At 46.5% G+C, this 27,173-nt stretch overlaps 1 protein-coding gene across 5 annotated transcripts in view; it reads right to left on the minus strand.

The window, feature by feature from the left end:
* WDFY3 (WD repeat and FYVE domain containing 3) overlaps nt 1–27,173 on the minus strand; it is a 2,538,776-nt gene that overhangs the window by 887,540 nt on the left and 1,624,063 nt on the right. For all 5 annotated transcript variants that reach the window (XM_069630405.1, XM_069630406.1, XM_069630403.1 and 2 more), the window contains 2 exons: nt 19,576–19,758; nt 16,410–16,567 (listed from right to left, as the gene is read on the minus strand). In XM_069630405.1, coding sequence (XP_069486506.1) covers nt 16,410–16,567; nt 19,576–19,758 — 341 coding nt within the window. The remainder of the gene's footprint in view (nt 1–16,409; nt 16,568–19,575; nt 19,759–27,173) is intronic.

Raw genomic sequence — 27,173 nt, forward strand, 5'->3', positions numbered from 1 at the left:
GACTGGTTGTTCCCACCAGCCAAAGGGAAGGAGTCTTCTTTTGCACAGAAAACGGGGCCAGGGCAGCAGTGGTCGCTTCATGGTGTTGCAAAGGGTCTTCAGGCATCCCAGGTTGTCTTCTTCGGTTACTTCAGCTTCCAGTGGTCGTCTTGTTTTTCACTCCAGGAGCCTCACCTTTTATAAAGTTCCAGGACACACTCCTCTGCAATATCTCTCAGCGATTTACAGAAAGGGACGTTTGGCTGACCAATCGGGACAGCCAAACCCACAGTGGGAGCTGGTTCTATTCAGGCACTCTGGCAGACAAAGGACAGTGGGGTGGAAAACTCCTACCCCACTTCCTGCCTGCCCAGACACACTGGAGCCTAGTCAGGGACATTCAAGTGTTCCTGCCGAAGGCAAAACACACACACACACACACACACACACACACACTGGCCTCTCCCTTCCAGATCGGCAGAAGAAGGGTTAACAAAGAACAACCACACTAGTAATGGCGAAAAAAGAAGGGAGGCCACCATAAATTGGTACTTGGATGTCCCTATTAAGCACTACAGAGGCTATGGACATAGCCTGTGGAACAAAAATTACACAATAGTTGGTAGAACACGTCCACTGCCACCAGCCATAACTAGGAGATTGTATATGTGACTAAAAAGTCACTGGAGCAGAGAGAAGGGGGATACTAGGTATTCCCTTGGCACTCCACATAAGGTGGTGTGTGCCAATCACTTAGACTAAGGTTTCTGGAGAGATACAAAGTATCTCCTTAAGAACTGTAGTTACTCTAGGGTCAAGAAAAGAATCTCAAAGGAGGACCCTAAGGATCCCCAGCAACACTGCCCATATGGACCTGTGCTCTGCAATATTAAAATACAGATGCCTTTAAGAGCTATGGAGAAAAATAGACTCCATAGTCTGTGTAAAATACAAAGAATGGAGTTCCAAAAGACAGAGCCCACAAGAATGAATGAGTGGAAAAAGGCTTCACTCATTCAGGATTAAAGAAAAAGTTCCATAAGTCCAGCAAAAGGTGCTGGGGATCTCAATAGGAGAGGGGGTGAAGCATAACAATGATACATCTCCCCAACACTTGTATACAGTGCTGTAACATCATGCAATATTTTCATTGATAAAAACCATTGAAATTCAGTAAAAAATAACAGTTAAAAGGGAAGTTATGGTTAAGTTGCACTAACCTATGAAATGCACTGAAAAAAAAGGTATTCAAGGGATTTTATGGTTGCAAGCTTAAATAGAAAAAACTAAGAAATTTGCCAGTTATGGTAAGCTATGCAACCATAACTCGCACCACCGCCTTGCACTGCTAAGACTAACATCCAGGACATCAAAGATGACATCACGAATAGCATCATCGTAACAATCCTAATGGAAAGTTCCTACAAGGGGTTCCGTTTAAGGTGTTGCTAGCAACATACGAAGGATGATCGGGAGGCCTCTCATGCACTACTCCATGTAACACAAAATGTACTTATTGAAACCGAAATGTTCTACTGAAGTTGTGTTGTTAATACAGCAATTTATTGACACATGCACGTAGGCAATGGCTGCAGCATGGACCATAGAAGTAGATTATTCCTAATCTGGCATGTTTGGCCAGTAGAATAATAAATCCAAGCCTATCAGAATCATGACGAATGTTAAACTTGGAATCAACAGCTAACAATCGGTGCTCGAAGTGGGCGGGAGCAGTTGGGAGCCGTGCTCCTCTACTTAAATTCTTTTTTTTTTTACTGTTCCTATTCTTTTATTTTTATAATAAACTGTTCCAGAATGGTTTAGTTTTAAAATAAAAGTGTAGAAAGAAGTTAAAACGTGCACTTCAGTGCACTGCACTGAACGTTCCCTTAAACAGCAGGTGTGTTTGTTTGGGAGTTTGGATTGTGCGTGGCAGGGGCGTGGCAATGGGGTTTGTGGGAAGCGGAGCCAGAGCAGCAGGGAACATTGTTCCACTACTTCATTTCATACACTTTCACCTCTGCTAACAATACAAGCATTACTACACATGTGTTAGTATAACAAACATATGTAGAGCACCAATGCATACAAATCAGGGGCACATAGAGGGAATCTCTACTAAGGAGGAAAAAAATACTAGGACTTGAAAATGACTATAATATTAGAGTTCATCAACATGTATAAAATGGTGTTGTCTGTCTGCGGCCTGCTTATTGTACCATGTATGTGCACCCTGAGCTCAGGCCAAACCCCAAGGAAAGTACCCAAAGAACATTGCACACGGTTAAGGTCTAAATATACAGCATGTGTACCATGTTATCAATGCAGTATGACATCTGCTTAAAATTTGTTCTGTCACTGAACAAAAACAACCGCCCCGGATATGTGATGTCATCAGTGATGCCATTTGTGATGTCTTCTTTGATGTCCTGGGTGTTAGCCTTAGCAGTGCATGGCGGTGACTCGAGTTATGGTTGCATTGCTCATCAGAATTGGTGAATTTCTTTGGTTTTCCAGTTTTACCATGCAACCATAATGTCCCTTTAACTATTTTCTTCAGTGAATCTATTAGGTTTTTATTAGTGCAACTTAAACATAAAGTCCCTTTAACAAACCTTTTTCAGTGAGTATTTTATTGTCTGTATATATTGATGAATTCTGTATTGTTTTTATGGATTTTATTTATGAAATCAACGTAATTGATTGATTGGGAACTTGCCTGTTGGTGAGTTTTCTATGTAACTGCTGTCAATCACTCTTTTTGTACCCTCTTTGGTAACCTGTTTTAAGGGCTTGGTATCATTAGGTAAAATTACCTACCTTTAAAAAGATAGTGGGAACCGTATTAGAATTGCTTAGCTGCAATTGTGCCACGGGGCCACTTCCCACTCCTGGAATTAAAGTGGCTATGCACCTGTTAATGTTGACTTGTAAAACACAGCTGAATAATGTTTAAACTGTTTCCCTTACTCACCTGCGGTGACTTCAATCATAGTAGCAAGTGAACCAAACCTGTATTCAAAGTGCCACATTTACCTTTTTCCAAATAGCCTAAGGCCTAGTGACTTCCAATATTCCATTTGGATAGTACCCTACAAAGTATCTTCTACGAGCTGCTTACTTGTACATAATGTGGTGGTAAGCCCCCATTCTAAGGGCTGGAATGAGGGGTAAAGGTCCGGCAGCCCAAGTTAACAGGCAAAGCAAGGGCCATTAACAAGGGCTCCAAGCTGTTAGCCCCCGTTCCAGCCCTTGGAATGGGGGTTTAAGGCCATTAGCACCCCTGTCTACCAAAGCGGTAACCTGGGGTGCTAAAAAGAAAAAAGGATTTTCCGTCCTTCAACGGTACGCACACAGTGTCCCTTTGTACGAAGGAAAAACCTTTACAAAGATGGCCGCTATGGAAAGGGGAAGGAGCGGATGCAGCCTGGGAGAAATAAGGTAAGAAGGGGGGTGGGAGGGTGAAAAAAATAAAATAAAGGGATGGAGGGTGGGGGGAAGATGGCGGTGGGGGGGGAAGATGGCGGTGGGGGAGCTAGCTGTCAGACGTCATGGAACACGGGCTTGCACCGGCAATTCAGGCCTGCATTCCTAGACATTTGATTGGCTGACTCCCTCCTCTCCAGGGTGCTACATGGATAGAAGTTCCCCTCCATACCCTGTTGGATGTCATGTGCTGGTAAACTAATGACACATGGTATATCACCTTTGATTGTACATAGCTAGGTTGCTCAGTCTTTCAATACAATAAAGCACTATTTTTATAACGACATTGTTTTGTACTTGTTGTTCTCAACAGGCCTAGGAACCCTACTTCCCGTTCTGAGAGTAAAGCCTAGATTGCTCTACCATGCTTCAAGTTGCAGAGTCTGCCCTAGCTTGATGTGAGTAGACCGATCTGCAACCTTTGGGGATTCGTCATGAAGGGTTCACCAGAGTCCCTCTAGGAAAAACAACTAACAGCTGTTGTCTTACCAAACATTCTAATGAGAGTACACTTCATGCAGTCAAACATCTGCTACTCAAATTCAGACACCAAATAAGTCATTAGGCCAAGTATACAAGTCACTTGAGCACTCTGCGAGATGATATGCTTCCCATTTGCCATGTCAACTGTATCCAGCCACTATAACTCATAACTTCATAATGCATAGGTCGTTACCCTACCCTTAGACTAACCAATTTACACTTAAAGCCCAACTATAAATTAACAGTAACGACTTTGAAGCATGTAAAGATAGTACACTCCTGGCAAACCTTAAAATGGACACACCTAGACAAGTATGGCACCCCAGAGAGATTGCGTCAGGTGATTTAACCAAGCTAATACACTGACACAGCCATTAAGAGGTTTAAGGATGTGTTGCCCACTGCAGAGGATGAACCAGATGATGCCTCTATGTACTTACCTGTTTCTTCTCTTTCTTTTGTAGTTGATCCTGACGTTTTAAAATTAAGATAAATTGAGTTTTCCTTAAAATAGGTCAACAGGCTTATGCGGAAAGAGCTTGAATACAGGAAACTAGAAGATGAACTGCAAAGACATGCAATTGAGGTAGCAGATAAGGACAACGTGGGAAGACCAGGAAAGAGAGCTTTTCAGGCGAAAGAAAGACTTAATTATAAAAAGTGTGCACACTAACTTAAGTTGAACAGGATGGATATTGAGGCCAGGGTGGCAGTCTCCAGTTCACAATAAGGTTATGGTGATATCGCAACCTAGGTGTATGTTTTCTAAGCAGAGGGTGCTTTTTAAGAAACCCATTTTGATCCAAAGGTAATTCTATCACCCTAAATGTGTATTGTGGAGTAGGCTGGTGACAGCTGTGATTTAGTTTTAGCTATACCAGTGGTGCGGGCACATGTACTGCATTAGTAGCCCAATGCACCTATATGTTAGCCATTGGGGTACTAATGCACTTTCTAAGCCCTGCTCCTAGACGAACAAGTTACTTATCTTACCTGTTAAAGTTCTTTCGATGGGATGTTCCTCTGACATATTCCACATCTATGACAGTAATGATCACAGCTGTGCTGCCTCAGAATTGTTTTCTGGCGTAGGCGTCCTGAGTCAACGACGTCGATATGCTGTCCCTCAAGGGCCTCCGTCGAGGGTCGATGTCACCGGATGTTAGATCTAGGACACACGGCGCCCATAGCCTCAGTTGTAGTTTTATCCCAGAACGTGTGGCACCAATCTTCTGCCAGAATGACTACAGAAAGCCATGCAGAAACGTAAGCTGCAATCGCATAAGAAATTCTGTAGAGGGGCAGGCTGGGAGGGTTCAATGTGGAATATGGCGGAGGAACATCCCATCGAAAGAACGTTACCAGGTACGAAAAGTAACTTGTTCTTCGAGGGGATTGTCTCCTCGGATGTATTCCACATCTATGACAGACTCCCAAAGCAGTACCAACGTATGGAGGTGGGAAAAGAATTTACAAATTTAGAATTTTAGAATGCCCAATCAAATTGCTGAATATAGGAATGCCTTACCAAAGGCCAAATCCTGCCCATGGTGTCTCACAAAGGTATGGACAGAACCCCATGTGGCTGCTTCGCAAATATTGCGAATTGGAACGCCCCTCTGTAGAGCCGTGGAAGCAGCCACACCCCTAGTAGAGTGAGCCCATAAGCCTACTGGAGGGTCCTTACCCGCCAAATGACAACACTCCGTGATCGTCAAAATGACCCATCTGGACAAGGTCTGCTTGGAAACAGCCTGACCTAAACGCCTTCCAGCATAACCAACAAAAAGCTGATCGTCCACTCTGACCCGGGACATCCGTGAGAGATAGAAACTCAAAGCTCTCCTAGGATCCAACCTTTGGAGCCTCTCCTCTTCCTTACCAGGATGTGGAGGAGGATAAAACGCCAGAAGAGTCACCTTCGGGCTTAAATGAAATTCCGACACAACCTTCGGAAGAAAAGAAGGACGAACCCCAAGGACAACCCTGTCCTTATGAAACACTGTGAAAGGTGGCTTGGCGGAAAGTGCCTGCAACTCACTCACTCTGCGTGCGGAAGTAACCAACTAAAAATACAGTCTTAAATGACAACAGTCTCAACGGGCAAGAATGCAAGGGCTCAAACGGAGCTCCCATTAGGAACTTTAAGACCAAATTGCTAAATCCCATCCCGGCACCTGGAAAGGCGACGGCGGAAACACATTAGTTAGCCCTTTTAGAAACTAAGAAATCAAAGGGATCTTAAAATAAGAACATTCCTCAGACGAGCGCTTAAATATGGACAGCGCCGCCAGGTACCCCTTAATGGTACCCACTTGCAGGCCCTTGTGGGCAAAAGAAAGCAAAAAAGACAAAACCAAAGGAATGGAACATTGAAAACGATCCACATTCTGTACTCTGCACCAGTCACAGAACTTTCTCCAACGGCAACGGTACAGGGATTTCGTTGCGGGCCTTCTGGCCAAAAGCAACACCTCCAACACGTCTTCAGGGAGGTCCCAATCCTTATACCTCAACCTTTCAGATACCAAGCATGAAGGCTGAGAGACTTGACCTCTGGATGGAAAACCCATCCCCCCTCCCGTGAGAGCATATCGTCTCGGTAGGGAAGACAGCGTGGAGGGCAGATGGTACCACGCTCTCCTGGCCAATGCCGGAGCAATGGGGATCATTCGGGAACCAAACCTCTGTAAACCTCCTCAACACTTGCGGAATGACGGGGACTGGAGGAAACGCGTACAGCAGTGGGAAGGACCACTCCACTATGAACGTGTCCCCTAAGGCTCCTCTTGGAGGAAATTCCCGCAAGCAGAATCGCACTTCCGGTTGACACTGGTGGTGAAGAGATCCACTTGTGGGGTCCCCCAAAGGGCGAAGATCACCAAAAGAACTTCCTGAACCAGCTCCCACTCGTGAGAGACTGTGCTCTGCCTGCTCAGAGCGTCCGCCGCTGCGTTTTCATCTCCAGACAGATGAACTGCCGAGATCGAATTCTCCTGCTGGATGGCCCAGAACCAGAGCTGCATCGCCTCCCTGCACAACAGGAGGGACCCTGCCCCCCCACCACTTTTTGGTGAGGTAGTGCATGGTCACTGTATTGTCCGTCATAATCAGGACATTCTTCCCCCGCACAGACGGCAGAAAAGCCTTCAGGGCTAGTCTGACAGCCCGCAGCTCTAACAGATTGATGTGTAGTCTGGACTCCAACAGAGACCAACGGCCGCTGGCTGTCAGCTCGTTGGCATGAGCTCCCCACCCCGTGAAGGATGCTTCTGTCACGATCGTCACCTCCGGCCATGGTTGTCAAAATGGAGCACCCTTCATCAGATTTCCTTTGACGGCCCACCACAGAAGATCCTGTGCGACCGGGGGCGGAAACTGAACGTGAGCCGACATCCTGCCGGAGAACTGCGACCACTGCATCTTGAGAGCCCACTGCAGAGATCTCATCCGCAGCCTGGCCTATGGCACCAGAAAAATGCAGGATGCCAAGAGGCCGAGCAACCTCAAGAACTTGAACGCCGGGAGACTCTGGGCACGTTGAAATTTGTCCACCATCTGCAGAATGTGATGAGCCCTCACCTGGGGAGGCGAACACAGCCGGTGTCCGGACATTTGGTCGAAAAAAAAGGTCGACAGGACAAATGGTCAACACCATTTGGTCGAAAGCCAAATGGTCGAATTTTTTATTTTATTTATATATATATTTTTTAGGTTTTCATTTAAGGAAAAAAAGAGGGTTGGGAGGGGGACCACCCCCCAAAAAAAAAAAAAAAAGTGAAAATAAAAAAAAAAAAAAATTAGACCATTTGGTTTTCGACCAACTGGTGTCGTCCAATTGTCCTGTCGACCTTTATTTCCGGACCAAATGTCTGGTAAACAACACAGCCCTGTGGATGTGTCAAGCACTGCTCCAATGTACTGGAGTCGCTGGGTAGGTGTCAAATGAGACTTCTTTAAATTGAGGGAGAAGCACTGCTTGTGATGGGAGTGGCAGGTGACGTACAGATGATGCAGGACTTGCCCTGATCAGCCAATCGTCCAGGTAGGGGTAGACGTGAATCCCCCCTTTCCTGAGATACGCTGCCACCAAAACCATCAGCTTGGTGAAGACCCTCGGGGAAGAGGTCAATCCGAACAGCAGGACCCGAAACTGAAAATGCGAGTTGCCAACCGCGAACCTCAGGTACCTCCTGTGCTTGGGATGAATCGGCACATGAAAGTAAACATCCTTGAGGTCGAGAGAAACCAACCAATCCTGAAGTTGAAGGGCCTGGAGTACTTGAGAAAGAGTAACCATCTTGAACTTGTCCTTCCTGAGGAGCTTGTTCAAACCACACAAGTCCATGATGGGTCTCAAGCCTCTGTCTTTTTTCGGGATCAAAAAATATGTGGAATACCATCCCTTGTTCCTCTCCGCTACAGGCACCAGTTCTATGGCGCCTTTCTCCAGCAGGGATAGGATTTCCTGCGCAAGGAGCGGATCCGGAGGCTTCAAAGAGAGCTTCCCCAGTGGATTGTCGTGAGGCCTCTGCCGGAAGGGAAGAGAGTAGCCGTGGGCCATGATCTCCAGAACCCACACATCTGAAGTAATGGCATGCCATTCTACAAGATGCTGCGCCAGTCTTCCCCCCAACCGGCAAACCATGGGACATGGCCTCATGACTGAGCTGACGCGGCAGCGGCAGTGCCTGAGGGAAAAGAGGCAACTCCCTGAGCGGCTTTGGCACCTCGAGTACCTTACTTTCCACCTCTGGTACTCCTACGGTGGCCCCTTTGACTGGCAGCTCCTCTCGATCTACCAAAGGAAGAGTAGTACCAAAAGGAACCTCCCCTCCATTGCTGTCCCCTAGGACGAAAAGGCAGAGGTTGGCGCACTGCAGCGCTCAAAGACTTTGCTGCAGCTTTGGAGGTCTGCAACCTCTCAAGGCTCTCGTCAGCCTTGCTGCCAAAAAGATGGACACCATCAAAGGGCATGTTGAAAATCCGGAATTGCACATCAGGCGCAAATCCTGACTTCCGCAACCAGGCAAACCTGCGCATCACGGTGCTCGCCGCCATGGACCGGCTGACACAGTCTGCCATGTCCAGACCCGACTGAATGGATTCACACATGGCATCCTTGCCATCTTGGACGAGGGCTAGAAAAACATCTCGTTCCTCCCCTTCGGGAATATGTTCAGCCGCCAAAGATGCACAATTCCACAGAGTGTGAGTGAATCTTGTCAAGGCACAAACAGAGTTGGCTGCCTTTAAAGCCATAGCCCCAGAAGAAAATACCTTCTTCGCCCAACCATCAAAGCGCTTGTCGTCCCTATCAGGAAGGATGGTAGGGTACGCAGCCTGCTTCGCTGGGGCTGTAGCCGCCTGCACCACCAAACTCTCCGGGGTGGGGTGCGTTGACAAGTATCAGGGGTCACCACTGGCTGAACGGTATTTTTTCAGAAGTGACTTATTCACTGCCGGGAGACTCTCCTGAGCAGTCCAAGCCGCCGCCACCCTTCTTTGCAAAGCCAAATGAAATGGCAACACCGGGTCAGTGGGTGGACCTTTTTCCAGGATATCTGTCAGGTCATCCTGCAGAAAATCAACAGGTGGAGCAGACCACCCCAAGTACTCAGTCACCCTTCACATGAGACGCCTATACGAGGATTTGGCATGTGTACCAGGCTCAGGCCTGCCAAACTCAGCCTTCGGAGAGGTGTCAAGGCCACTGGCGTCATGTAAGGACTGACGTAGGTCTTCCCTTTGACTGTGACCAGACAACAGGTCATCAGGAACCTCAGGAGGCACAACCCCCTCCTCATCCGATCCTTCTTCCACCTCTGAAATGTAATCCAAAGGCTGGAATAAATCCATCCTGGAGGGGGATGACCAGAGAAGGGCTCAAAAACAGGCCTCACTGACTTACTGAGAGCCTTCCTCTGAGCTTCCACAGCCCTCCCGGGCACCTCTGGTAAATTTTCCTCAAAAGGCGTCGAGGGCGCTGATGGAAAAGCGTCGACGTCGACCGATGCGCCGATGACTTCGACAACTGCTTCGAGGCCGGAGCCCCGAGAGTGTCCTTCGACGGCCTCTGCGCCGATGGAGTCGCCGACTTCTTCCAAGCCGGAGCCTCAAGAGAGTCCCTCAAAGGACACAGCGCCGATGCCTTCTTAGAAGGCCTCACAGGTTCCGACGGTCTCAAGGGCGTCGAGGACCGGAACCTGGACCTGGCACGGCTATGGCGATCAACCTTGTCCGATCGGTACCTCGACGGCTCCCGATGATCGCGCTGACCGCCCGAGCCCGAAGGTGGCTCTAGCTCGTTCCTTTCGGCCGGCGATGAAGACTTGGTGGGACAAGTCACCCGCCGTCTGGCGGAGTCCTCCGACGAGGACGGGGAAGGCGACCGGTGACGGCGCTTCCGAGAATGCCTAGAAGAGGTAGAGGAATGGCGGGACCTACTCCGAGACCAAGACCCCCCTGGACTTACGGCGACGTGGAGTCACCCATCGAGTCATCGGTCGAAAGCCCAGCAGATTTCGACTTAAGGGTTTTAGATAACCTACCTACCGATAATTTCTTCTTCCGCTCCCGCAAGGCCTTCGATGTCAAGGACTGGCAGTCATCGCAGGCGTGGCTTTCGCCGAGGCACCAGAGGCAGACATTGTGCGGGTCTGTGAGGGACATTTTGGAACCGCAGTTCCGACACTTTTTGAAGCCCGACTTCGGGGTAGAAGAAGACAAAGACATTTTCTCAATACAAAGTATAAGAACCGAGCGTGCCGAGATTCCGAAGTGAACAAGTTCGCATAAAAAATGGAGCGGAGGCTACGTGCGCCGTGCGTCCTAGATATAACATCCGGTGACGTCGACCCTCGACGGAGGCCCTCGAGGGACAACGTATCGACGTCATCGACGCAGGACGCCTAAAAAAAATTCCGAGGCAGCACAGCTGTGGTCATTACTGTCATAGATGTGGAATACGTCGGAGGACACAATCCTCTCGAAATTTGGTTTTGGGCCATCCTTTTATCTATGTGGACCAGTATGCTCAGCCAAACTGGACATTTTACTGACGTATAGTCATCCTGAACCCACAAAGACAGCCTCTCTTTGGGTTTAAAGTGGTGTACATGGATTAAAGTACTCTAGACTTACTAACCTACATTCAGTGTGGTTGGGCCAGTGTGTTTGGCAGATTTTTGGGGGCGGTCTGACTGGCTGGTTGCCAAATTCTTTGTCCACTTGCATGGGTGAATGTATTTGCAGTAGGAGACCTTGTGCACACTCTGGTTTCACTGCCTGAATTTCTGATGGACTGTTGCTGAAGATGGATCATTGCTGAAGATGGATCATTGCGGAGGACCCTGCTGTGGCCATACTAGCAGGATATTAGTTTGCCTGTTCCTTCTCTGATGGGGGAATCCCAGGCAGAACTCTCCTATAGCTTCCAAATGTCGTCCTAGCTGGAAAGTGTGATGAATCAGTAATGACTCCTCCCAGAAACCTGACTGGACCCTTCGCATGTGGCAAGGGGAAGGCAGACGCTTCCCGATCCCAACCCTTGGGGTGGTGTACTGCGGGAGGATCTCATGCGGAGGGGGGGGAATAGCCCAGGAATACTGGCAGACCAGCCTGTTTAACTTTCCCCGTAATCCCACAATTGTAATGGCTATTTGCCAACCAACAGATGTCAGAAGACCTACATTTGTTGTTGGGAACTTCAAGTCCCATAATCCCAGAATTACTGGGACGAGGAAGAGGGCCCAAGAGTCAGGTTGTAGTAGTCAGGCAATTAAGCCTAATCGCCCAAAGCTGAAGGATCCTGAAAGGGATAAAAGCCACCCAGGGGTGCAGGCACTGAGAAGGGTTTGGAACTGTGACTGGAATAGTAGCAGAAGTAGGAGGAAGAAGACAAACTGTCGGCAAACCAGGCAGAAGTGGAAGAACCATCCTAGGAGGGTCTTGTTTCACAAGACTCTGGTGTGCAGAGGCTGCACAGCGGAAGGGGTGCAGGAAGGCTACCTTTTCCCATGTGAGTCTAATTGCAGAGATTGCGCAGCGAGAAGCATGCCAGAGACCATGGTGAGCAGCTGTCGTGAAGCTGTGGGTCTCAGGAGCAAGAGGGGATCCTTAATCGATGTGGCTTGTCAGACTGCTTCAGCGAACAAGGGTGTTGGTCCCAAGAGAAGCCAGAAGTAGCAGAAGTGGTTCAACACATGTAGAAAGGAAAACAGAAGCTGGTGAGTTAAACCAGGCTGAGGTTCTGATTCTTTGCACAAGCCTTGCCGGCATCAGTATCCAGCTTAAAAAGCACTCGCTTAAGAGTAGGAGCGAGGCGGAGATGTTTATTCATTCTATAACAATGGACACTTGAAATGTAGTACTCGCATGCGATTGTGTTATCCTATATCACTGGGTCGTAGAGCATACGCTACCAAAAAGCAACTGTTAAATCTTGACACGTTGTAAAAACTATGAAGAAGTGGTCGTGTATGCCCAATTACATTTCTCAAAGGAAGAGTGAACCCTGAATGATTTTTCACGCAGAACACAATTGCTTCTAAAGAAATGTCATGTTTTTAAACATTTGTTTTTGAAGTTGGAGCAAGCAAGCATTGCCCAAGCCAAGAGTATTCCCCTATTGAGAATGAAATCAGCCTTTACCAAAGCCTGAAAGCAGTTTAAACTATACTTTGTACCTAACAGAACTTCAGCATTGCCCAAGATACAAATGTGCAAGAATTACCTGAAGCCATGAGGGTGGCACCAAGGCCTCTGGGTAATTATTCTGGCTAAAAGTTGGCAAAGGGATGCTACTTATAAATATTCTTTGAAGCTGATACAACCTACATTGCCAAAGACTGTAGATGGAACAAAGAAGTGTGTTCCAAAGGCAAATATAGGTTGTTGTGGGTTGCAGACAAGAGACGCAGATAGGCTGCCCCTTTGAAAAGGGATGTTAAGAGGAAGAGGGCCTTGCCTATTTGAAGGTCTTGAAGTACCTGAAAATGAATCCTGTCAGAACCAAAACCTGTATGAAGTTGCAAAGCACTTAAGCTGTATTGGTAAAACAAAATACTGAAGCTGTGGTAGCGTATTTGGTTGTCAGTAGATGCTAGACTTCAGTAGCACAACGGAAGTGGAAAACTATGAGGCAAAGGAACATGCCCTCATGGTAAACATTAGTAGGAGTTGAAGTTATTGAAGTGAAAGTCGAAGTGCTGTAAAGTCATCCTGACAGATACCTACTGTGATTTCTAATTTTATCAAGAGAAACAGACAAAATATGAACCAAGAATTGTGTTTCAATAACGTTTACAGAAGGGTTCCATGTCTTAAAATCGTGGCAAAAATGGCTGTTTACACAAAATATTGTGGCAAAAATGCTGCGGTTTTGCCACCACAATCATGTAAAGGATGCAGGGGACACCCCTGATCCCCTTAAATAGTACAATGGGGTACACCTTTACCGGGTCAAACCACAGCATTTTTGCCGCAATTTTTTTTACCAGCGAAATTTTTGCCGCAATTTTATTACCGGATACCTACAGAAGTTGTATTTCTTTTGAACTGTGCCAAGTCTTTTTGTAGAACTGGAAGTGGTGGCAAAGCATCATGGTCGGGAATAACATTGATGCTATTTTGAAGTGGAAAGTCCTTATTTCACCAAGAAGAAAGGCATTGTTGTTGTTGGAACTATGGTTAACAAAACTGTACCTTGACATTGACATTGAGACATCAAGAACTGAATTGAGACTTTACTATCAACATGGATTTCCTGGTTTGTTTTTGTTGAACATTGGAGCTGAATTTACTTTGAATCCCAGGCAAGCGGTTTCACCTAGGTTGCTAAGTGGTTATCATGACACTGTGACAATAATTGTTGATGGTATTTGAATTGCCATGTATTTTATTTGTGTATTTGATGTTTAGGTGTGAAGGCCAGACATCCTGTGTTAGTTCTGTCGTTTCCCTTTAGTTTTGCTAGGCAGGGAAATCCTCGTCAGAGTAGGGATAGTGAGGCGTTTGATAACTTTTATGATTTAATAAAATGGCATGTTTTGAACTATCATCCAAGAGTTGTCAGCCTCGCATTGCTGACCCCCTCGCACTAGATTGTTTGTTCCTTTGCCAGACTTTTTTTCCAGGGCCTGCTGTTACACATAGGGAGCGTCAGCCCTCTCGCGCTACTCAGCGTGTCTTTGTTTCACATCATCGCAGGGCTGCGCCCTTCTGGCGGCGTTAGTGTTTGCCATGGCTATGGTCGGCAACTTCTGTTGACATCAGAAAGAAGCATAGGCCATGTCATGAGGTTGGTCAGCTGACCGCACCTGTGACGCAGCCTCACAAGCTCTGCCTCCTCAATTGCGGTTAAATGCTGCATTTCCCTGTAGGACGCTGCCTCTACTTATCATACTAGCTACCAATGAAGTTGCTTGCATTCTGATTCTGGTTATCGATCACGGTTCGCTAAAAGGATTTCCCTGCTGCCTAACGTCTTGACTTGTTTATACCTGCTGTTGCCGACACGGACTGCCTCCCGGACTCCTGGTCTTACTGTTTGGTCTCAATTGGTCTTCTCCGGTTCCGAATTCGGTCTGCTTCCTGGACTCCAATTGCCTCTCGTTCCTGAATTGCTTCTGACCGTGTCTTTCCTGCTTACGGAATATTCCAGCCCATTCCTCTGGATGCTGTGTAAGTGATTCATGTCTATCTGGACCACCGTAACTCTGTTGTCTGTTGTATCGTGTGGATTGCTCTTCCTTACATACTATTCGACCCACTCTTCAGAGCATATCCCAATTCTGTCCAGAGGGACACCCCTTGACTCCCACTGCCACTCTTACTCTTCAACCTAAAGACTACTACGCAGAACCCTTCTCAACTATCAGACCTCCTTACATCTACATGTGCACTCTGAATGCTTAGCTGATTTGCTTCCCTTCAACTAAGTGCACCAACCCGGATCTAGTGCGGCTCTTGTGCCGTGCGGGATATTCCTCCTATACTAACCTTCCAGTTTTTTTATTTTCTGCTTACCCTTGTTACCATTTGTACTAAATCTGGAACCTACATCGCTGCTGTGGTAAGCTTAGATTTTCCTTCCCTGTATCAGACTTTCCTATTCTAGAGTAACTTGTAAGGGGTAATACAGGTCCTTGTTTTCACCATTAGGTCCATAACCAACTTCAGCCTTCCTCATCCATATTGAGGTATTCCCAGGGAGGTTTTGGGGATTTAGCTATTTTCCTCTTCTTCCGCCTGTATTAACCTGTTGCCTGTTTCTTCCTACAGCATTGGTTTGGCTGTGATTTACCTCTCTGTCTATTATTGCCATTCCAGCAGAGGGGTGTATCATAATAAAGAGTTCACTCAAGTTGAGGAGGCCAGGTTCTAGGAGAACCTTGGTTTACAGAATTCCAGACAGTGCTGTAGTGCGTCCTATCTCCGGTTCTATCGAGGAAAGGCCATCTATGCCCCTGCCAGTGTGGTGGTAACACCTATGCAGTGCTGCCTCCATGTTAAATCCTTCTGGCACAAGTGTCTCAAGTTTGGGAGTCCTTCTGGCCTGGACGTTGGGTACCTTGCTGCTGCACTGCCTCAGCTCAACAGCTATGGGATGGACTGGTTTGCCTCCCATCATCCCCATTTTGGGACATTCTTTTCCTGCTCCCTGGCTACCATGGATCCTTGGTCAGGGTTCCTCTATGCTCCTTTCACCTTCTAAATGGACATCAGTGCTTCTACCTTGTGAGTGATCTTCTCAGATGTCCTCTTTGTTGTTATTTTGGGAAGTTAAGATCCTCATAGGTTGTGGGTTTGAGTTCCTTCAGTTTGGAGGCCCCACACACTGACATGCCCATCCTAATTCTGGCAACTAAACTAACTGTTCGCCTGCCATTCCTGGGCTGAACCTTCCCCATCCGGCACCGTAGGTACTTGTTATTAGGTCCAAACAAGATTTATTCAGAGGCACAGCCTATCCAAAAATCTCCTGTCTTTACAGTGTTTGGACGTCTAAATGCCTCCGCCCAACGATCACGCAGAAGGGGTGTTTCACTCACAAGGATCAAATCACTGATGCCCTACAGGTCAGCCATTTTGGTGTGGCGATGGAAAAAAAAACAACAAAACCAAAGGAAAATGGGTGTCTGTTGGCTTCAAGGAAAATTACCAGTGTTCTTCTCACTGCCTTAAAGTGGAGTCACAGTTTACAACCTGCATGTGAAAACTAGCAAATAGGTTAAGCAATAATGAAAAAAAGATGGCTGCCTCAAAAGGCTGAGTGCTTTTCAGCCAGACCTAATGTTGTATCATTAAAACACCATACACTCAAAGATAAACTGAGATTGTGTGCCCCTCACAACAGGACATCCTGTTGACATGCAAGTCAAGGCAATATGATAGCTTGACTACTCCAGCATATAATTCAACAGCAACATTTGCTGCAATAGCAAAGTGACATTGCCTACCTGCATGGACAGGTTATGTTTGTTAAGCCCACTCTCCTTTCGGTTTCTTCTTGCACCAGTTAACTTGGAAAGACCAAATCCACTGCTGACTCGAGAAAGTTTGGACTGGGAGCTGGGCACAACTGTTTCTCCTTTGCTGATACTTTTTTTTTCTTGAGCTGCAAAAAACAAAATATAGATAAATGAAACAATATAGTTTAATTACCTTTAATGAATGACCTGGATAACAGAGAAAGTCGATTTTCTAAACCTGGGTCACTGCCAGTAGAGAGGATGAGTGTTGATTATATCAGCTCATATCAACTTTGCTGTAACAAATGGAAATCTCACCTTCTAACATGATCTGAAAAGGGCAATCAAGTCCCTAGAGTAGATTTTCCCATGCACCCGATTTGGGATCTGTAAGGAAGGCATGGTATGAACAGTAAGACGGACACAAGTGACGACAGTTCAAGGGTGTTTATTGAACTTTCACAAAGGTGAGATAAACGCCCATGTAAATCTACAGATGGGAGCAAGCTACGACCATCAAATAATAATAATGCGGTCCTAGTGGAGTCTTGTCAAATTAAAAGGGCATATACTAAAAAACTATTGCTAAACCTTACTACTAATGGACAAACAATGTGGGTGGTCGGGGGGGGTGTTCATGAAAAAGAAAGAAGTGTTCACAAAATGATAACCGCCATGCTCTGTGTTGAAAACGTGGGGAAGGGAAGCCAACAACCCGAACATCGTGACTCAACTCAAGCAAAGCACACACTCTGGCTTCTGGGGCACGATGACACAGTTCCATTTACACAGTTCAAGAGCTTTTAGGTTCAAGTCTCTTCGCTTCCCACAAGTCTCTTGACTCAGAGGGCCTGTCACACAAAACACAAATAAATGATTTTCCTCTTCTCAGTATTCAATTCTGGGAGTTCACCCTGGATCCCCCTCAGTTGGGCTCAGATCCCTCTCTTTCACTTGATTAGTCTACCTCAGCCAGGCTCAGACCAATTGAGATGCACTTTAAACTATCGAAGACTTTCGAATGTGCACAGGATTTAGCTGACCACTTCGATCTCATTCCTTTTTACTCACACTCAGCATCAGTCGGATACCTAACAGATCTTTCGAATGAGCACCCAAGTGGCGCCAGACCACTCTGTGTATGCTATCTTTTGCTCGTCTCCCAAAGTTCAATTGCAAAGTTCAAATTATCTCTGCGCCTCTCTTTGCAAACTCCTTTCACACTGTTCTCTGTATACAATTTTGCCGCTAATAACCTTGGTTCAAAACACAAGCTGGTTTGGTATCAGTTTCTCTGACTCATCGGCTGTGCTGTCTTCTCTGAAGCCGCTTTGTTATAGGAGCCAAGGACAGTACCACTTTGGCAATCGCTCCTCCCCGCCTGGGGTATCGACGCAGGAGAGCCCTGGGTACCTCAGATACAATTTGCAGGTTTGACCAGCCTTAGTTCCTGGTCTTTGGTTTCTTACTTTCCAAGGCTCATGAAAGTAACAGCCTTTAGAGGTCATGGGTACTTCCCTCCTTGTGACGCTCTCTGGTCTCGCCATCTTTCTCCTTGTACTAAACTGGCACCTTGGAACTGCTGTTTCCTCATGCGGTTTGCCTCGCTCAGAGTGTGCATTCGTGCTCCACTTTTTATCCGTGTGGGGAAGCGTGATGGAAGTCATGTGTGTGTAATAATCTATAATTGCCTGACCTTGCCTGTCCTTGGTGTTGGGAATTGTCGAGTATATGGGTCTGGTGTTCATCTGTTGTCGCTCACAGTGAACTGTCTGTGAGAAAGAGTGTGTTGAAAAGGGGGCAGGAGGGTTGAATTCCTAGGTATCCTATCTGGTAGGATGGGGAAAAGGTGATATTGGGAATGGGATACCGCGTCTCACCCTCCAGTGTTCCACTTCCACTCCCTGAGTGGCCCCTCATCCAGGTGATCCTCCCCCACTGATCCACCCCCAGGAACTGGATCCAAAAGCTATGGCCGTGTCCTGGCCACCTGGATGACAGACCCCCTGGGACTAGCCGGTGAGACACCTTCAGGTTTCTCACAGATCCCTGAACAGTGTTGGACAGGAACCCTCAAGTAGTCTCCTGGAGGCTGTGATGGGGTTATTTGGTGGGCTAGATCAATACATTATGTCACAAACAATTTTTATAATGTTAAATATGGAGGCAGGAGGATCATACTGTCAAGTATTGCCTGCTTAAAAGGGAGGCTACCCAAATAGTAAGTTGGAGAAACCATGGAAGGAGGAGGTAAGTCACAATATTTTTGACATTTATGTGAATGAGGCATGAAATAATAAAAAGACATCCATCTCAGGGATGCAGGAAGTAGGGAAGCAGCCGCAGTCATGGATGAATCAGAAGAAAAACAGAAATGCAATCAGATTGACACAAGAGAACAACTGGAGTTGGCTGGAAAGTAGATGGAAGTATTGGTTCAAGGTAATTTTGCTACTCATTGAATGCGACTGGAAATAAAGAATAATTCAAGTACAATGAATGCAGGTAGTGATTAACACTGAAGATTCCTTTCGGTCCCCCTTATCCCTTATTTCGACCATCTAAACCCTTTACTACTATCCCCATTGGGGAGACCATAAGGGTAATTGGGGAGGCAAAAAGAAGAAAAGCTGCCAGCAGTGTGTTTGCAAGCAACATTCAACAGGGGTCAGAATTACCTGCAACAGACAGGGAATTGAGTACGACAACATATTTCCAGGTACTTGGCAAAAGGTTTAAGCTTACTTATTTGTTTTTCTTTATTCAACAACTATGTCTTTAGCATACCTAACTTATACGTAATTCATTATACATTTTCACATTAACTCCATCCAGGATTTAAGCAATCCTGGTGTCCTCCATACATCCAGAATGCATTTCTGACACTCACCTGAAACCAGACAATTATTGAGCCATTTAAAGGTGGCTGACTAAATATGTACGACTTAGGGCAGTGTGCGTTATGACAATCTGCAGTAGTTAAAATGCACAGTGCAAGTAAAGTTAACATTCTGAATATTTTTACAATTCATATCTTGCAGATTGGCTCTTGCTGCAGAAAATGTTACAAAACAAGTAAATTGGTAGAGCTCTCAAAACATACACTAAGTGTGAGATAGCTGTACTTCGGAAACTGAAAGTATTACAACTTTACCTAAGTAACTTTGCCAGAATTTTGCAGTTGCTTCCTCAATAAGCGGCTTTATTTGCGAGATGTCGATTTGACCCCGGTCATTGGTGAAGAGCGTTACTTTGAAAAGCTCCTCCAGAATTTGTTTTCGGAGATGAACAAATTCTTTCCACACTCGATTCACAGCTTTCACAACAAGCTGGCGCCCTGAAATAAGAATGTAAAAAATACATTTCAACACCCACCATGTTACTGAACGAAAGGCAACTGATTAACACTCGAGTGAAAACTGGAACCCTATTTCTCATGAATTATCTTTTCTTTTTTATTATACCCTTGTGCATAATATGTTCCTGAAAATTCAGAATTGAGAGGCAGCGCTTGAGAATCAGCATCTAAAGAAGTAACTTACTTTGATATAGTTCTCTCTCTTTCCACTTAATTCTCTTAAAATAATACCATCAAAGAGTTTTTGCTCTAACCGCACGTCCACTCCCTTCCCATTTTAGGCACCATATAAATGACGTGTACACGACATAATGCTGCGTGTACGGCCTATTCCTCTTTTTAAAATACTTTCTCCCAGACAATGCACACAAGAGAGTTCTTAAGAGATGTTCCTTAAGCCCCGTAGTCAGGGTCTTTAGGTATCTCTTCATGCCTTGCGGTACCAATGACTCCCCCAAGCTCATCAGACTTCTAAGTGGTTATGTGGAAGACTGTCCAGGCCCAAGTCCCAGGAGGTGGGGTAATAAACATGAACAGTACACACTTTCACAAATGAGAATGTCCATGCTCCATATTTTTTTTTATAAAGAAATAATATTTATATGCAAAAAGGCAAAATATGTCAGGTCTTACAGGGGTGGGGTTAGGTTATGAGGGATCACATGTGAATCCTTGTGAATCCATGCAAGACCCATGCTGGAGAACAGGAGTTACAGAGAACTAATTTGTTCTCCAGCATGAGGTCTTGCATGGATTCACATGCTCATGAATATGATTACACAGCAGTTCATAAAAACAACCATGGGAGGTGGCAAAGCTCAACGGAAGCAATACACTTACCTCTGGAACAGACCCACCTCAAGTAAACCGGTTGCCAAGCGCTGCTTGGCCGACCCCGGTGCTCCTCCCTGGAATCCCTACTGACGCACTAGAATCGCATGAAGGTGTGGGTGGACCTGCATGTAGCAGCCCTGCAGATGTCGAGCAGGGGAACACCAGAGAGAAATGCCATTGTTGCAGCGATGGCTCTGGTGGAGTGGCTCTCGGCCGGCCTGGAAAAGGTCTGTTGGCCAGACGATTACTACTCATGATACAGCCGAGGAGCCTCCTGGACATGGAAGCCTTAAACAGGGCCTTCCCATGCCCCGCCGGTCCAAAATTGACAAACAATTTAGATGTTTTCTGAAAATCCTTTGTGCGTTAGACATAAAACTTCAAGGCACGAGCAACGTCCAGCAAATGTAACGCCCCCGTCAGCAGGAGTAGAATAGTTCAGAAAGTAAACTGGCAGAACCAGAGGCTCGTTGAGACGGAAGTCCAAAGGAACCTTTGGCATAAAGGTGGTATGGGTCTGCAGCACTACCTTCGTAACATGGAAAGTCAAGTACAGCTGCTTGCAGGATAGGGCCTGGGTCTCACCAACCCCACCTGGCCAGATTGATGGCTACAGGAGAGCAGTCTTCGGAGGGGCCCGATTTATCGGTTCAAATGAAGGTCCCATGACCTTAGTCAAAACCACTTTGAGCTCCCAAGCCACGACAGGAGCCTTCACCGGCAGAAAAGTCCTGAAGAGGCCCTTGAGGAACTCCTTGACAAGCCTGAGGCGTGAGCTAGCTCAGCTTTGGCCAGTGAAAACATGGAAGGAGGTGCAGTGCAGCTTTCCACAGAGTCGTAATCTTCGGAGTCTTGCACATCACTGTGAAGCGCTTCCATTTGTGTCTGTAACAAGACAACGTAGAGGAAGCTCTGGCCTTGGCAAGGATCGTCTTGCACTCCAGAGGCAGGGAATAGTGCCCAAACTCTAGGGCTGCAGGCGCCAGGCCGTGAGGCTCAGTGACGCTGGGTCGTGGTGCAATATTGTTCTGTTTTCTCTGGAGAGAAGGAGGCAGCTGAATGGATGGAGCCACTGACAGATGGACCAGGTCCGGGTACCAGATCTGCCGCGGCCATGCTGGAGCAATGAGAATCACCGTGCAATTGCAATGTCTGAGTGTGCTGATCACACATAGCAGGAGAGGAATTGGCAGGAAGGGGTACAGGGAGAGCCTGTCCCATGGGAACGAGAAGATATCTGCTAGGTTCCTCCGCTGAGGATACCTGCTAGCAAACCTCTGGCACTTGGAGTTGGCCGCCATTGCGAAGAGGTCGATCTGGGGTGCACCCCACTTGCTGAAAAGAAGGGATACTTTCGCCTGCTGAAGTTCCCACTCCTAGCAGGACCGCAGCTCTCTGTTGAGCGAGTCGCCGATGGTGTTCTTGGTGCCCGCCGGATGAAAGGGGACAAGAAACATGTCTTGAAGCATGGTCCTGCGCCATAGGGATTGAGCCTCCAGAGATAGAGTGGGTTGTACTCCCCGGCTGTTTCCGTATACAGGGCATGGTGGTGGTATTGTCAGTGAAGATCCGCACCACCTTCCCCCACAGCTAAGGTTGGAACCACTTGAGGGCCCAGAAGAGTGCTCGGAGCTCCAGGACGTTCATGTGAAGGTCCTTCTCCTCCGGGAGCCAGAGGCCTCTGGCGTGAGATCGTCCTGTGTGGGTCTCCCAAACTTCCACGGAGGCATTAGTGGTGACGGTAGCCTGGTGGGAGGGAGCGATTCAAAAGGGAGCACCTGGAGTGACATGTGGGAGCATCTCCCACCATTGTAGAGCTTGCCGGAACTCCCGAGTGAGAGTGGTCTTGTCCGTCCAAGCACCCACGACCTGCTGCCACCTGGTGTAGAGAAATTCTTGGAGAGGCCTCATCTGGAGCCTGCAAAAAGGGGATGAGATGTATGCAGGGGGACATCATGCCCAACAGCAACTTGACGGTGCATACTGCTGAGACAGGCACTGCTGACAGCCGCTGAACCTTCCCTAGGATGGCCTTCACCCTCTCTTCCTAGGGGGTTGCTAGGCATGCAGCTGTGTTGAGGCAGGCACCATGCAGGACTTCGGGTAACTGATGGAGAATCGGAGTCGTCAGAAGGCAAATGGTCTCAGTCGTGTGCTAGGTCGCCAGGGCATGCGATCAGAAGCAAATGAGCCAGTCGTCCAGATAAGGGATGCCCCTGTGGCGTAGATGCGCCGCCACCGGGGCCAAGCTCTTCGTGAACACCATTGGAGCTGATTTGGGCCAAACGTTGCAGCCTTAAACTGGTAGTGCAGCCCCAGGACCATAAAACACAGGAACCTACGATGTTTCCGGTGCACGGGCATGTTAAAGTACGAGTCCTCCAGGTCCAGAGTCGCTAGAAATTCGTCTTCCAACAGCTGATCGAGCACATGCTGCAACGTGACCATCCTGAACTTCTTGGCCGCCACCCTCCTGACTTTTACCAACCCAGAAAGTATCTGGAGTACACTCTGGGGCAGTTGAGGAACAAGCTCTATTGCCCCTTTCCTTAACATGGTCAGAACCTCCTGCAACAGTTGAGCTATGTGCGGTTCTTGACGACGAATGCAAGGGCACATGTGTTGAAATTCCAAGGCGTGCCCTTGTTGAAGAACATCCAGCACCCATTTGTCCGTGATGTGGCCTTCCACCATTTTGGCAAAGTTCGACAGCTGGCCCCACTGGGGAGCAAAAGTGGGGGCCCGTATCCACGGCCGGTTCAGGCCTGCTTGGGCATCTGTGTCCTGGCTGTGGGTGACTATGCTGGCCTCCGCTGCCGTAGGCCTGTGAGCTGCCCCCCTGTCGGCTTACTGGGTGGAGTGGGAGGGCTGATGATAGGGGGTAGTGTACCCTTTGGATGACCTAAGGACTTTCTCTCGAACGAAAAGACAACAATCTCCTATGCAGGGTCCCCATAGAGCGTGCCATCTCCATATCGGTCTTGATCATTCAGAGCCTCTCCTCCACTGACTTTCCAAACAAATTGTCCCCATCAAAAGGCATGTCCACAACTTTGGACTGTACATCTGCCCTGACATTTGTGGCCTTTAGCCAACCCTGGCATCTGAGTGCCACACCACTGCCCATATGGCGGAACCCGGAGTCTGCTATGTCCAGTGCCACTGTGATGGCGCAGTCCAAGGCCAACTCACCCTCCTGGAACAGGGCCTTCTTGTCGTCCGGCATTAAATCCAATATTAGCTTGAGCTTATACCAAAGTTCCTTGTTGTACTGAAATCGGATGGCGTGGGCATTGGCTGCCTTTATGGTGGAAGCCGGGGTGTAAATGATGTGTTTGCACACTGCATCCAGCCTCTTGCCCCACTGGTGCGGGGACAAGAGGATGATGGATTGGACGAGTGCTTCCTGACCTCAGTCACCTTGGGGCTGAGTCCGGGACCCTGTACTTCTTCGCCAGCCTGTCTCTCTTAAAGGGTATTGTACTTGGCGTCTTCATGAGGGTCCAACCTTTCTCCCAGACATCGTCCAACAATGGAATTGACACAACTGACTTCCTCAAGGACTCACTGCACTAAAAGAGAAGCCCCTCTTCTTCTCCTACAGCACCAGACTGAAGAGTTTGGATGCCTTCGAGATCATTGTGATGATGGCAACTCGTTCACAAATACAGTTAGTATTACAGGAGCTTTCCTGGATTTTTACAATGTCTTCGACACAGTGGACCGTACCAGGTTGTGGGGGAATCTAGATGTTTGGGGGATTCCCTCTGGCCTATTAAAGATGATTGTGCTTCTACATGCTGTGACAAGTGTCAAAATAAGGTTGGAGGGAGATGGGGGAACCTCAGCTTGGATTTCAACAGAGGTAGGTTTGAAGCAGGGTTGTCTCCTGGCGGCTCTGATCCTCTTCAAACTATATCTCACTGACATGGGATTAGCTCTGGCGGATCTAAAGTGCCTGCCTCTGAAGCGGGGTTATACGGTGGTACTATAGATGGGCTATGCAGATGACACTGTCATCTTGGACCGGACACCAAGTGGCCTCCAAACTCCTTGAATAACCTTGGCTGGTACTCCGCTTTGAACTCCCTGAAGGTGAATATCGATAAATCCAAGATCCTGGTTTTTGAAACCTGTCGCAGACATGCAGCCAGAGTGGGCAGGTTATTGAGGTAGTCAGCCAGTATGTATATCTGGGTATTATCCTTGAAGCAGATCCAAGAGGCATGTCTCACCTGAGCTGTCTTAAGGTGCGCACGGCTTGAATTGTTGGAGTAATATGCTCTTTTGTGTTCTGGGCTGGAGGCTACTCGGTGGGGACCCTGCTTAAACTATTCACTGCAAAAGTTGTGCCTATCCTCTACTATGTAGCACAGGTCTTGGGTCTGGCCACACTCGGGGACATCACCATGATCGAGATCAAGCTACTAAGGCGTCTTCTAAGATTACCATCTTTTGTCTGGCAGAGATGATCGCCTTGGAATTTGATCTCACTATGATTCATGAGCGCATCATATCGAGCAGCTTGATGCTTTACTGGAGACTTGCACATGCCGAGAGCAACACCATGATGGGGATCCTGTTTAATGCCATCGCCATCAATGCTGTTAACATGAAGTGTTTGATTATGGGAAAGATGCTGAGTTTGGTTGATCAGTGGGCTCGGAGTCCCCGAGAGGGCTTATTGATGCTAGGTACTAATGAATTCAAGAATGTCATGAGGGGGAATCTAGTCTCATTTTTTTTTAAACCTCTCTTTATTAGTTTTCCAGTTGCATAACAAAGAACACATTAGGCAATGTCAGTACAACCTTACAAACAAAAAAAAATACAAGCAACAACCCCTACATGGGAACAAATCCCCACCCCACCTACCCCCACCCAACCCTTCAACTCCCACCAGGTCATCAATGCATGCAACAGAACACATCCAGGAATCTAGTCTCATTTAAATGTGCTTGTCACCATGGCCACTAAATCTATGGCTGATGCTTTGTTCCCGTATATACTTGAAAGACAGTGGATCCCTCCATATTCCTGGGGGAAATTCTATTATGTGGGACTACCTTCGCCTCAAATTTAATGCAGTGAATACACTTGAAATTGTTGGTCGGTGGTCCAAAAAATACCAAGGAGGGACAGATGCTGTCGGTTCTGTGGTAATGATGAGGTGGAGACATACAACATCTTTTGACAAATTGCAATGCACTTGTTGAGCTAAGCAGAAAGGCCCTCAGGGCATCAGGGTTGGAACCCTTTCTTCCATCGGTTGCTTCATGTGGCCTATTTATGTCTGGCACCCATGAGGGCGTTGGTGTTTTTCTCACCAAATTGTGGAGAGAGCTACATGTCGTAATTCAAATGCTGGAAGACTGATTGTACTGATATTGTATTCCTTTTGATGTTTTGATGTTATGTTGTCTGTGAGATATGTTTTCTTTGGCAGGCCTCTTGTGTTTTATTATCTGACTATGATGTAATGCGTCAAGCCTTATTCATTTAACTGTATGATACAATAAAATAAACACAAATTCAAAAAATGACTTCCCCTAAACAGTTTAACTTATTTATAATTGGTTTCCATCTCATTTCATTCAATTGGAATGCCTGGATCAGTTGTCACCTGTAGCTTGTTGGAGTTATATCTGTTATGTACACAAAATTGAAACATGCTGTGCAAGCTCATTAAATGACAAAAAATCAAAAATGGAATATATTCATACATATTTTAAAAACTCCCAATTCTGTTACCAATGAATGCAACCTTTTATATAGTTTGAATTTTTTTGTACTTTCTGGACAAATACTAGTCCTGCCACTTGTTCAATTCCCCTCCTTCATTCCTCTCGTGACTTGTTTAGTAAGGTATTGTAATGCTTGTTTTTCTTTGTTCTTCCATGGATTAATTTATTCAATGATACTGAATTCTCGATTCACTGTTTGTATAGGTTAATCTCTTTTTTTAAATGGTTTTATCTCCGATATACATTATGCAATGTGTATCTAAAATAATGATTAACATTGTTCAATTGTTTTTTCCTTGATACTCTGAATTGTTACTTATATGAATTAAAATATTTGAAAATGCACTATTACTATTCTAAGCAATTGTTTATTTCCTATTATTAATTTTTCTGGTTTAATTGCGGTTATTCAAGACAATTACTTAATATAAATATTTAACGCAAAGTATAGCCACAAGAAAACGTCCAAAGGTGGGAGGGATTTTGCTTAGAGTTAAAATGCAGGTAAACCTAATGTCAACACGTCAGCTGAATTGAATACAGTGCTATCTAAACCAATTTAACAATTGCTTCTTTGTTTTCTTCATTTATAATTGCATAATTGTTTACATTCAACATTATTTCACATGATTTAACAAATATTCATCAAGAGATGTGCTCCGTTCGAAAGCTAATAAGTTAGTTTAGAAATCCCAGTTAAAGACATTGGCTGGAGTAGTCTTTAAACTAGATATTTCAGTGTTACAGTGTTACAAACAAGTCTCTTTATAAACTTAGCAGTGTTTTCCAGATAATGTTTTAACTTATGCAGTTTTC

The sequence above is a fragment of the Ambystoma mexicanum genome, chromosome 6q (assembly GCF_040938575.1).
Source record: "Ambystoma mexicanum isolate Mex_15411 chromosome 6q, UKY_AmexF1_1, whole genome shotgun sequence".
In the NCBI taxonomy this organism is placed as follows: Eukaryota; Metazoa; Chordata; class Amphibia; order Caudata; family Ambystomatidae; genus Ambystoma; species Ambystoma mexicanum.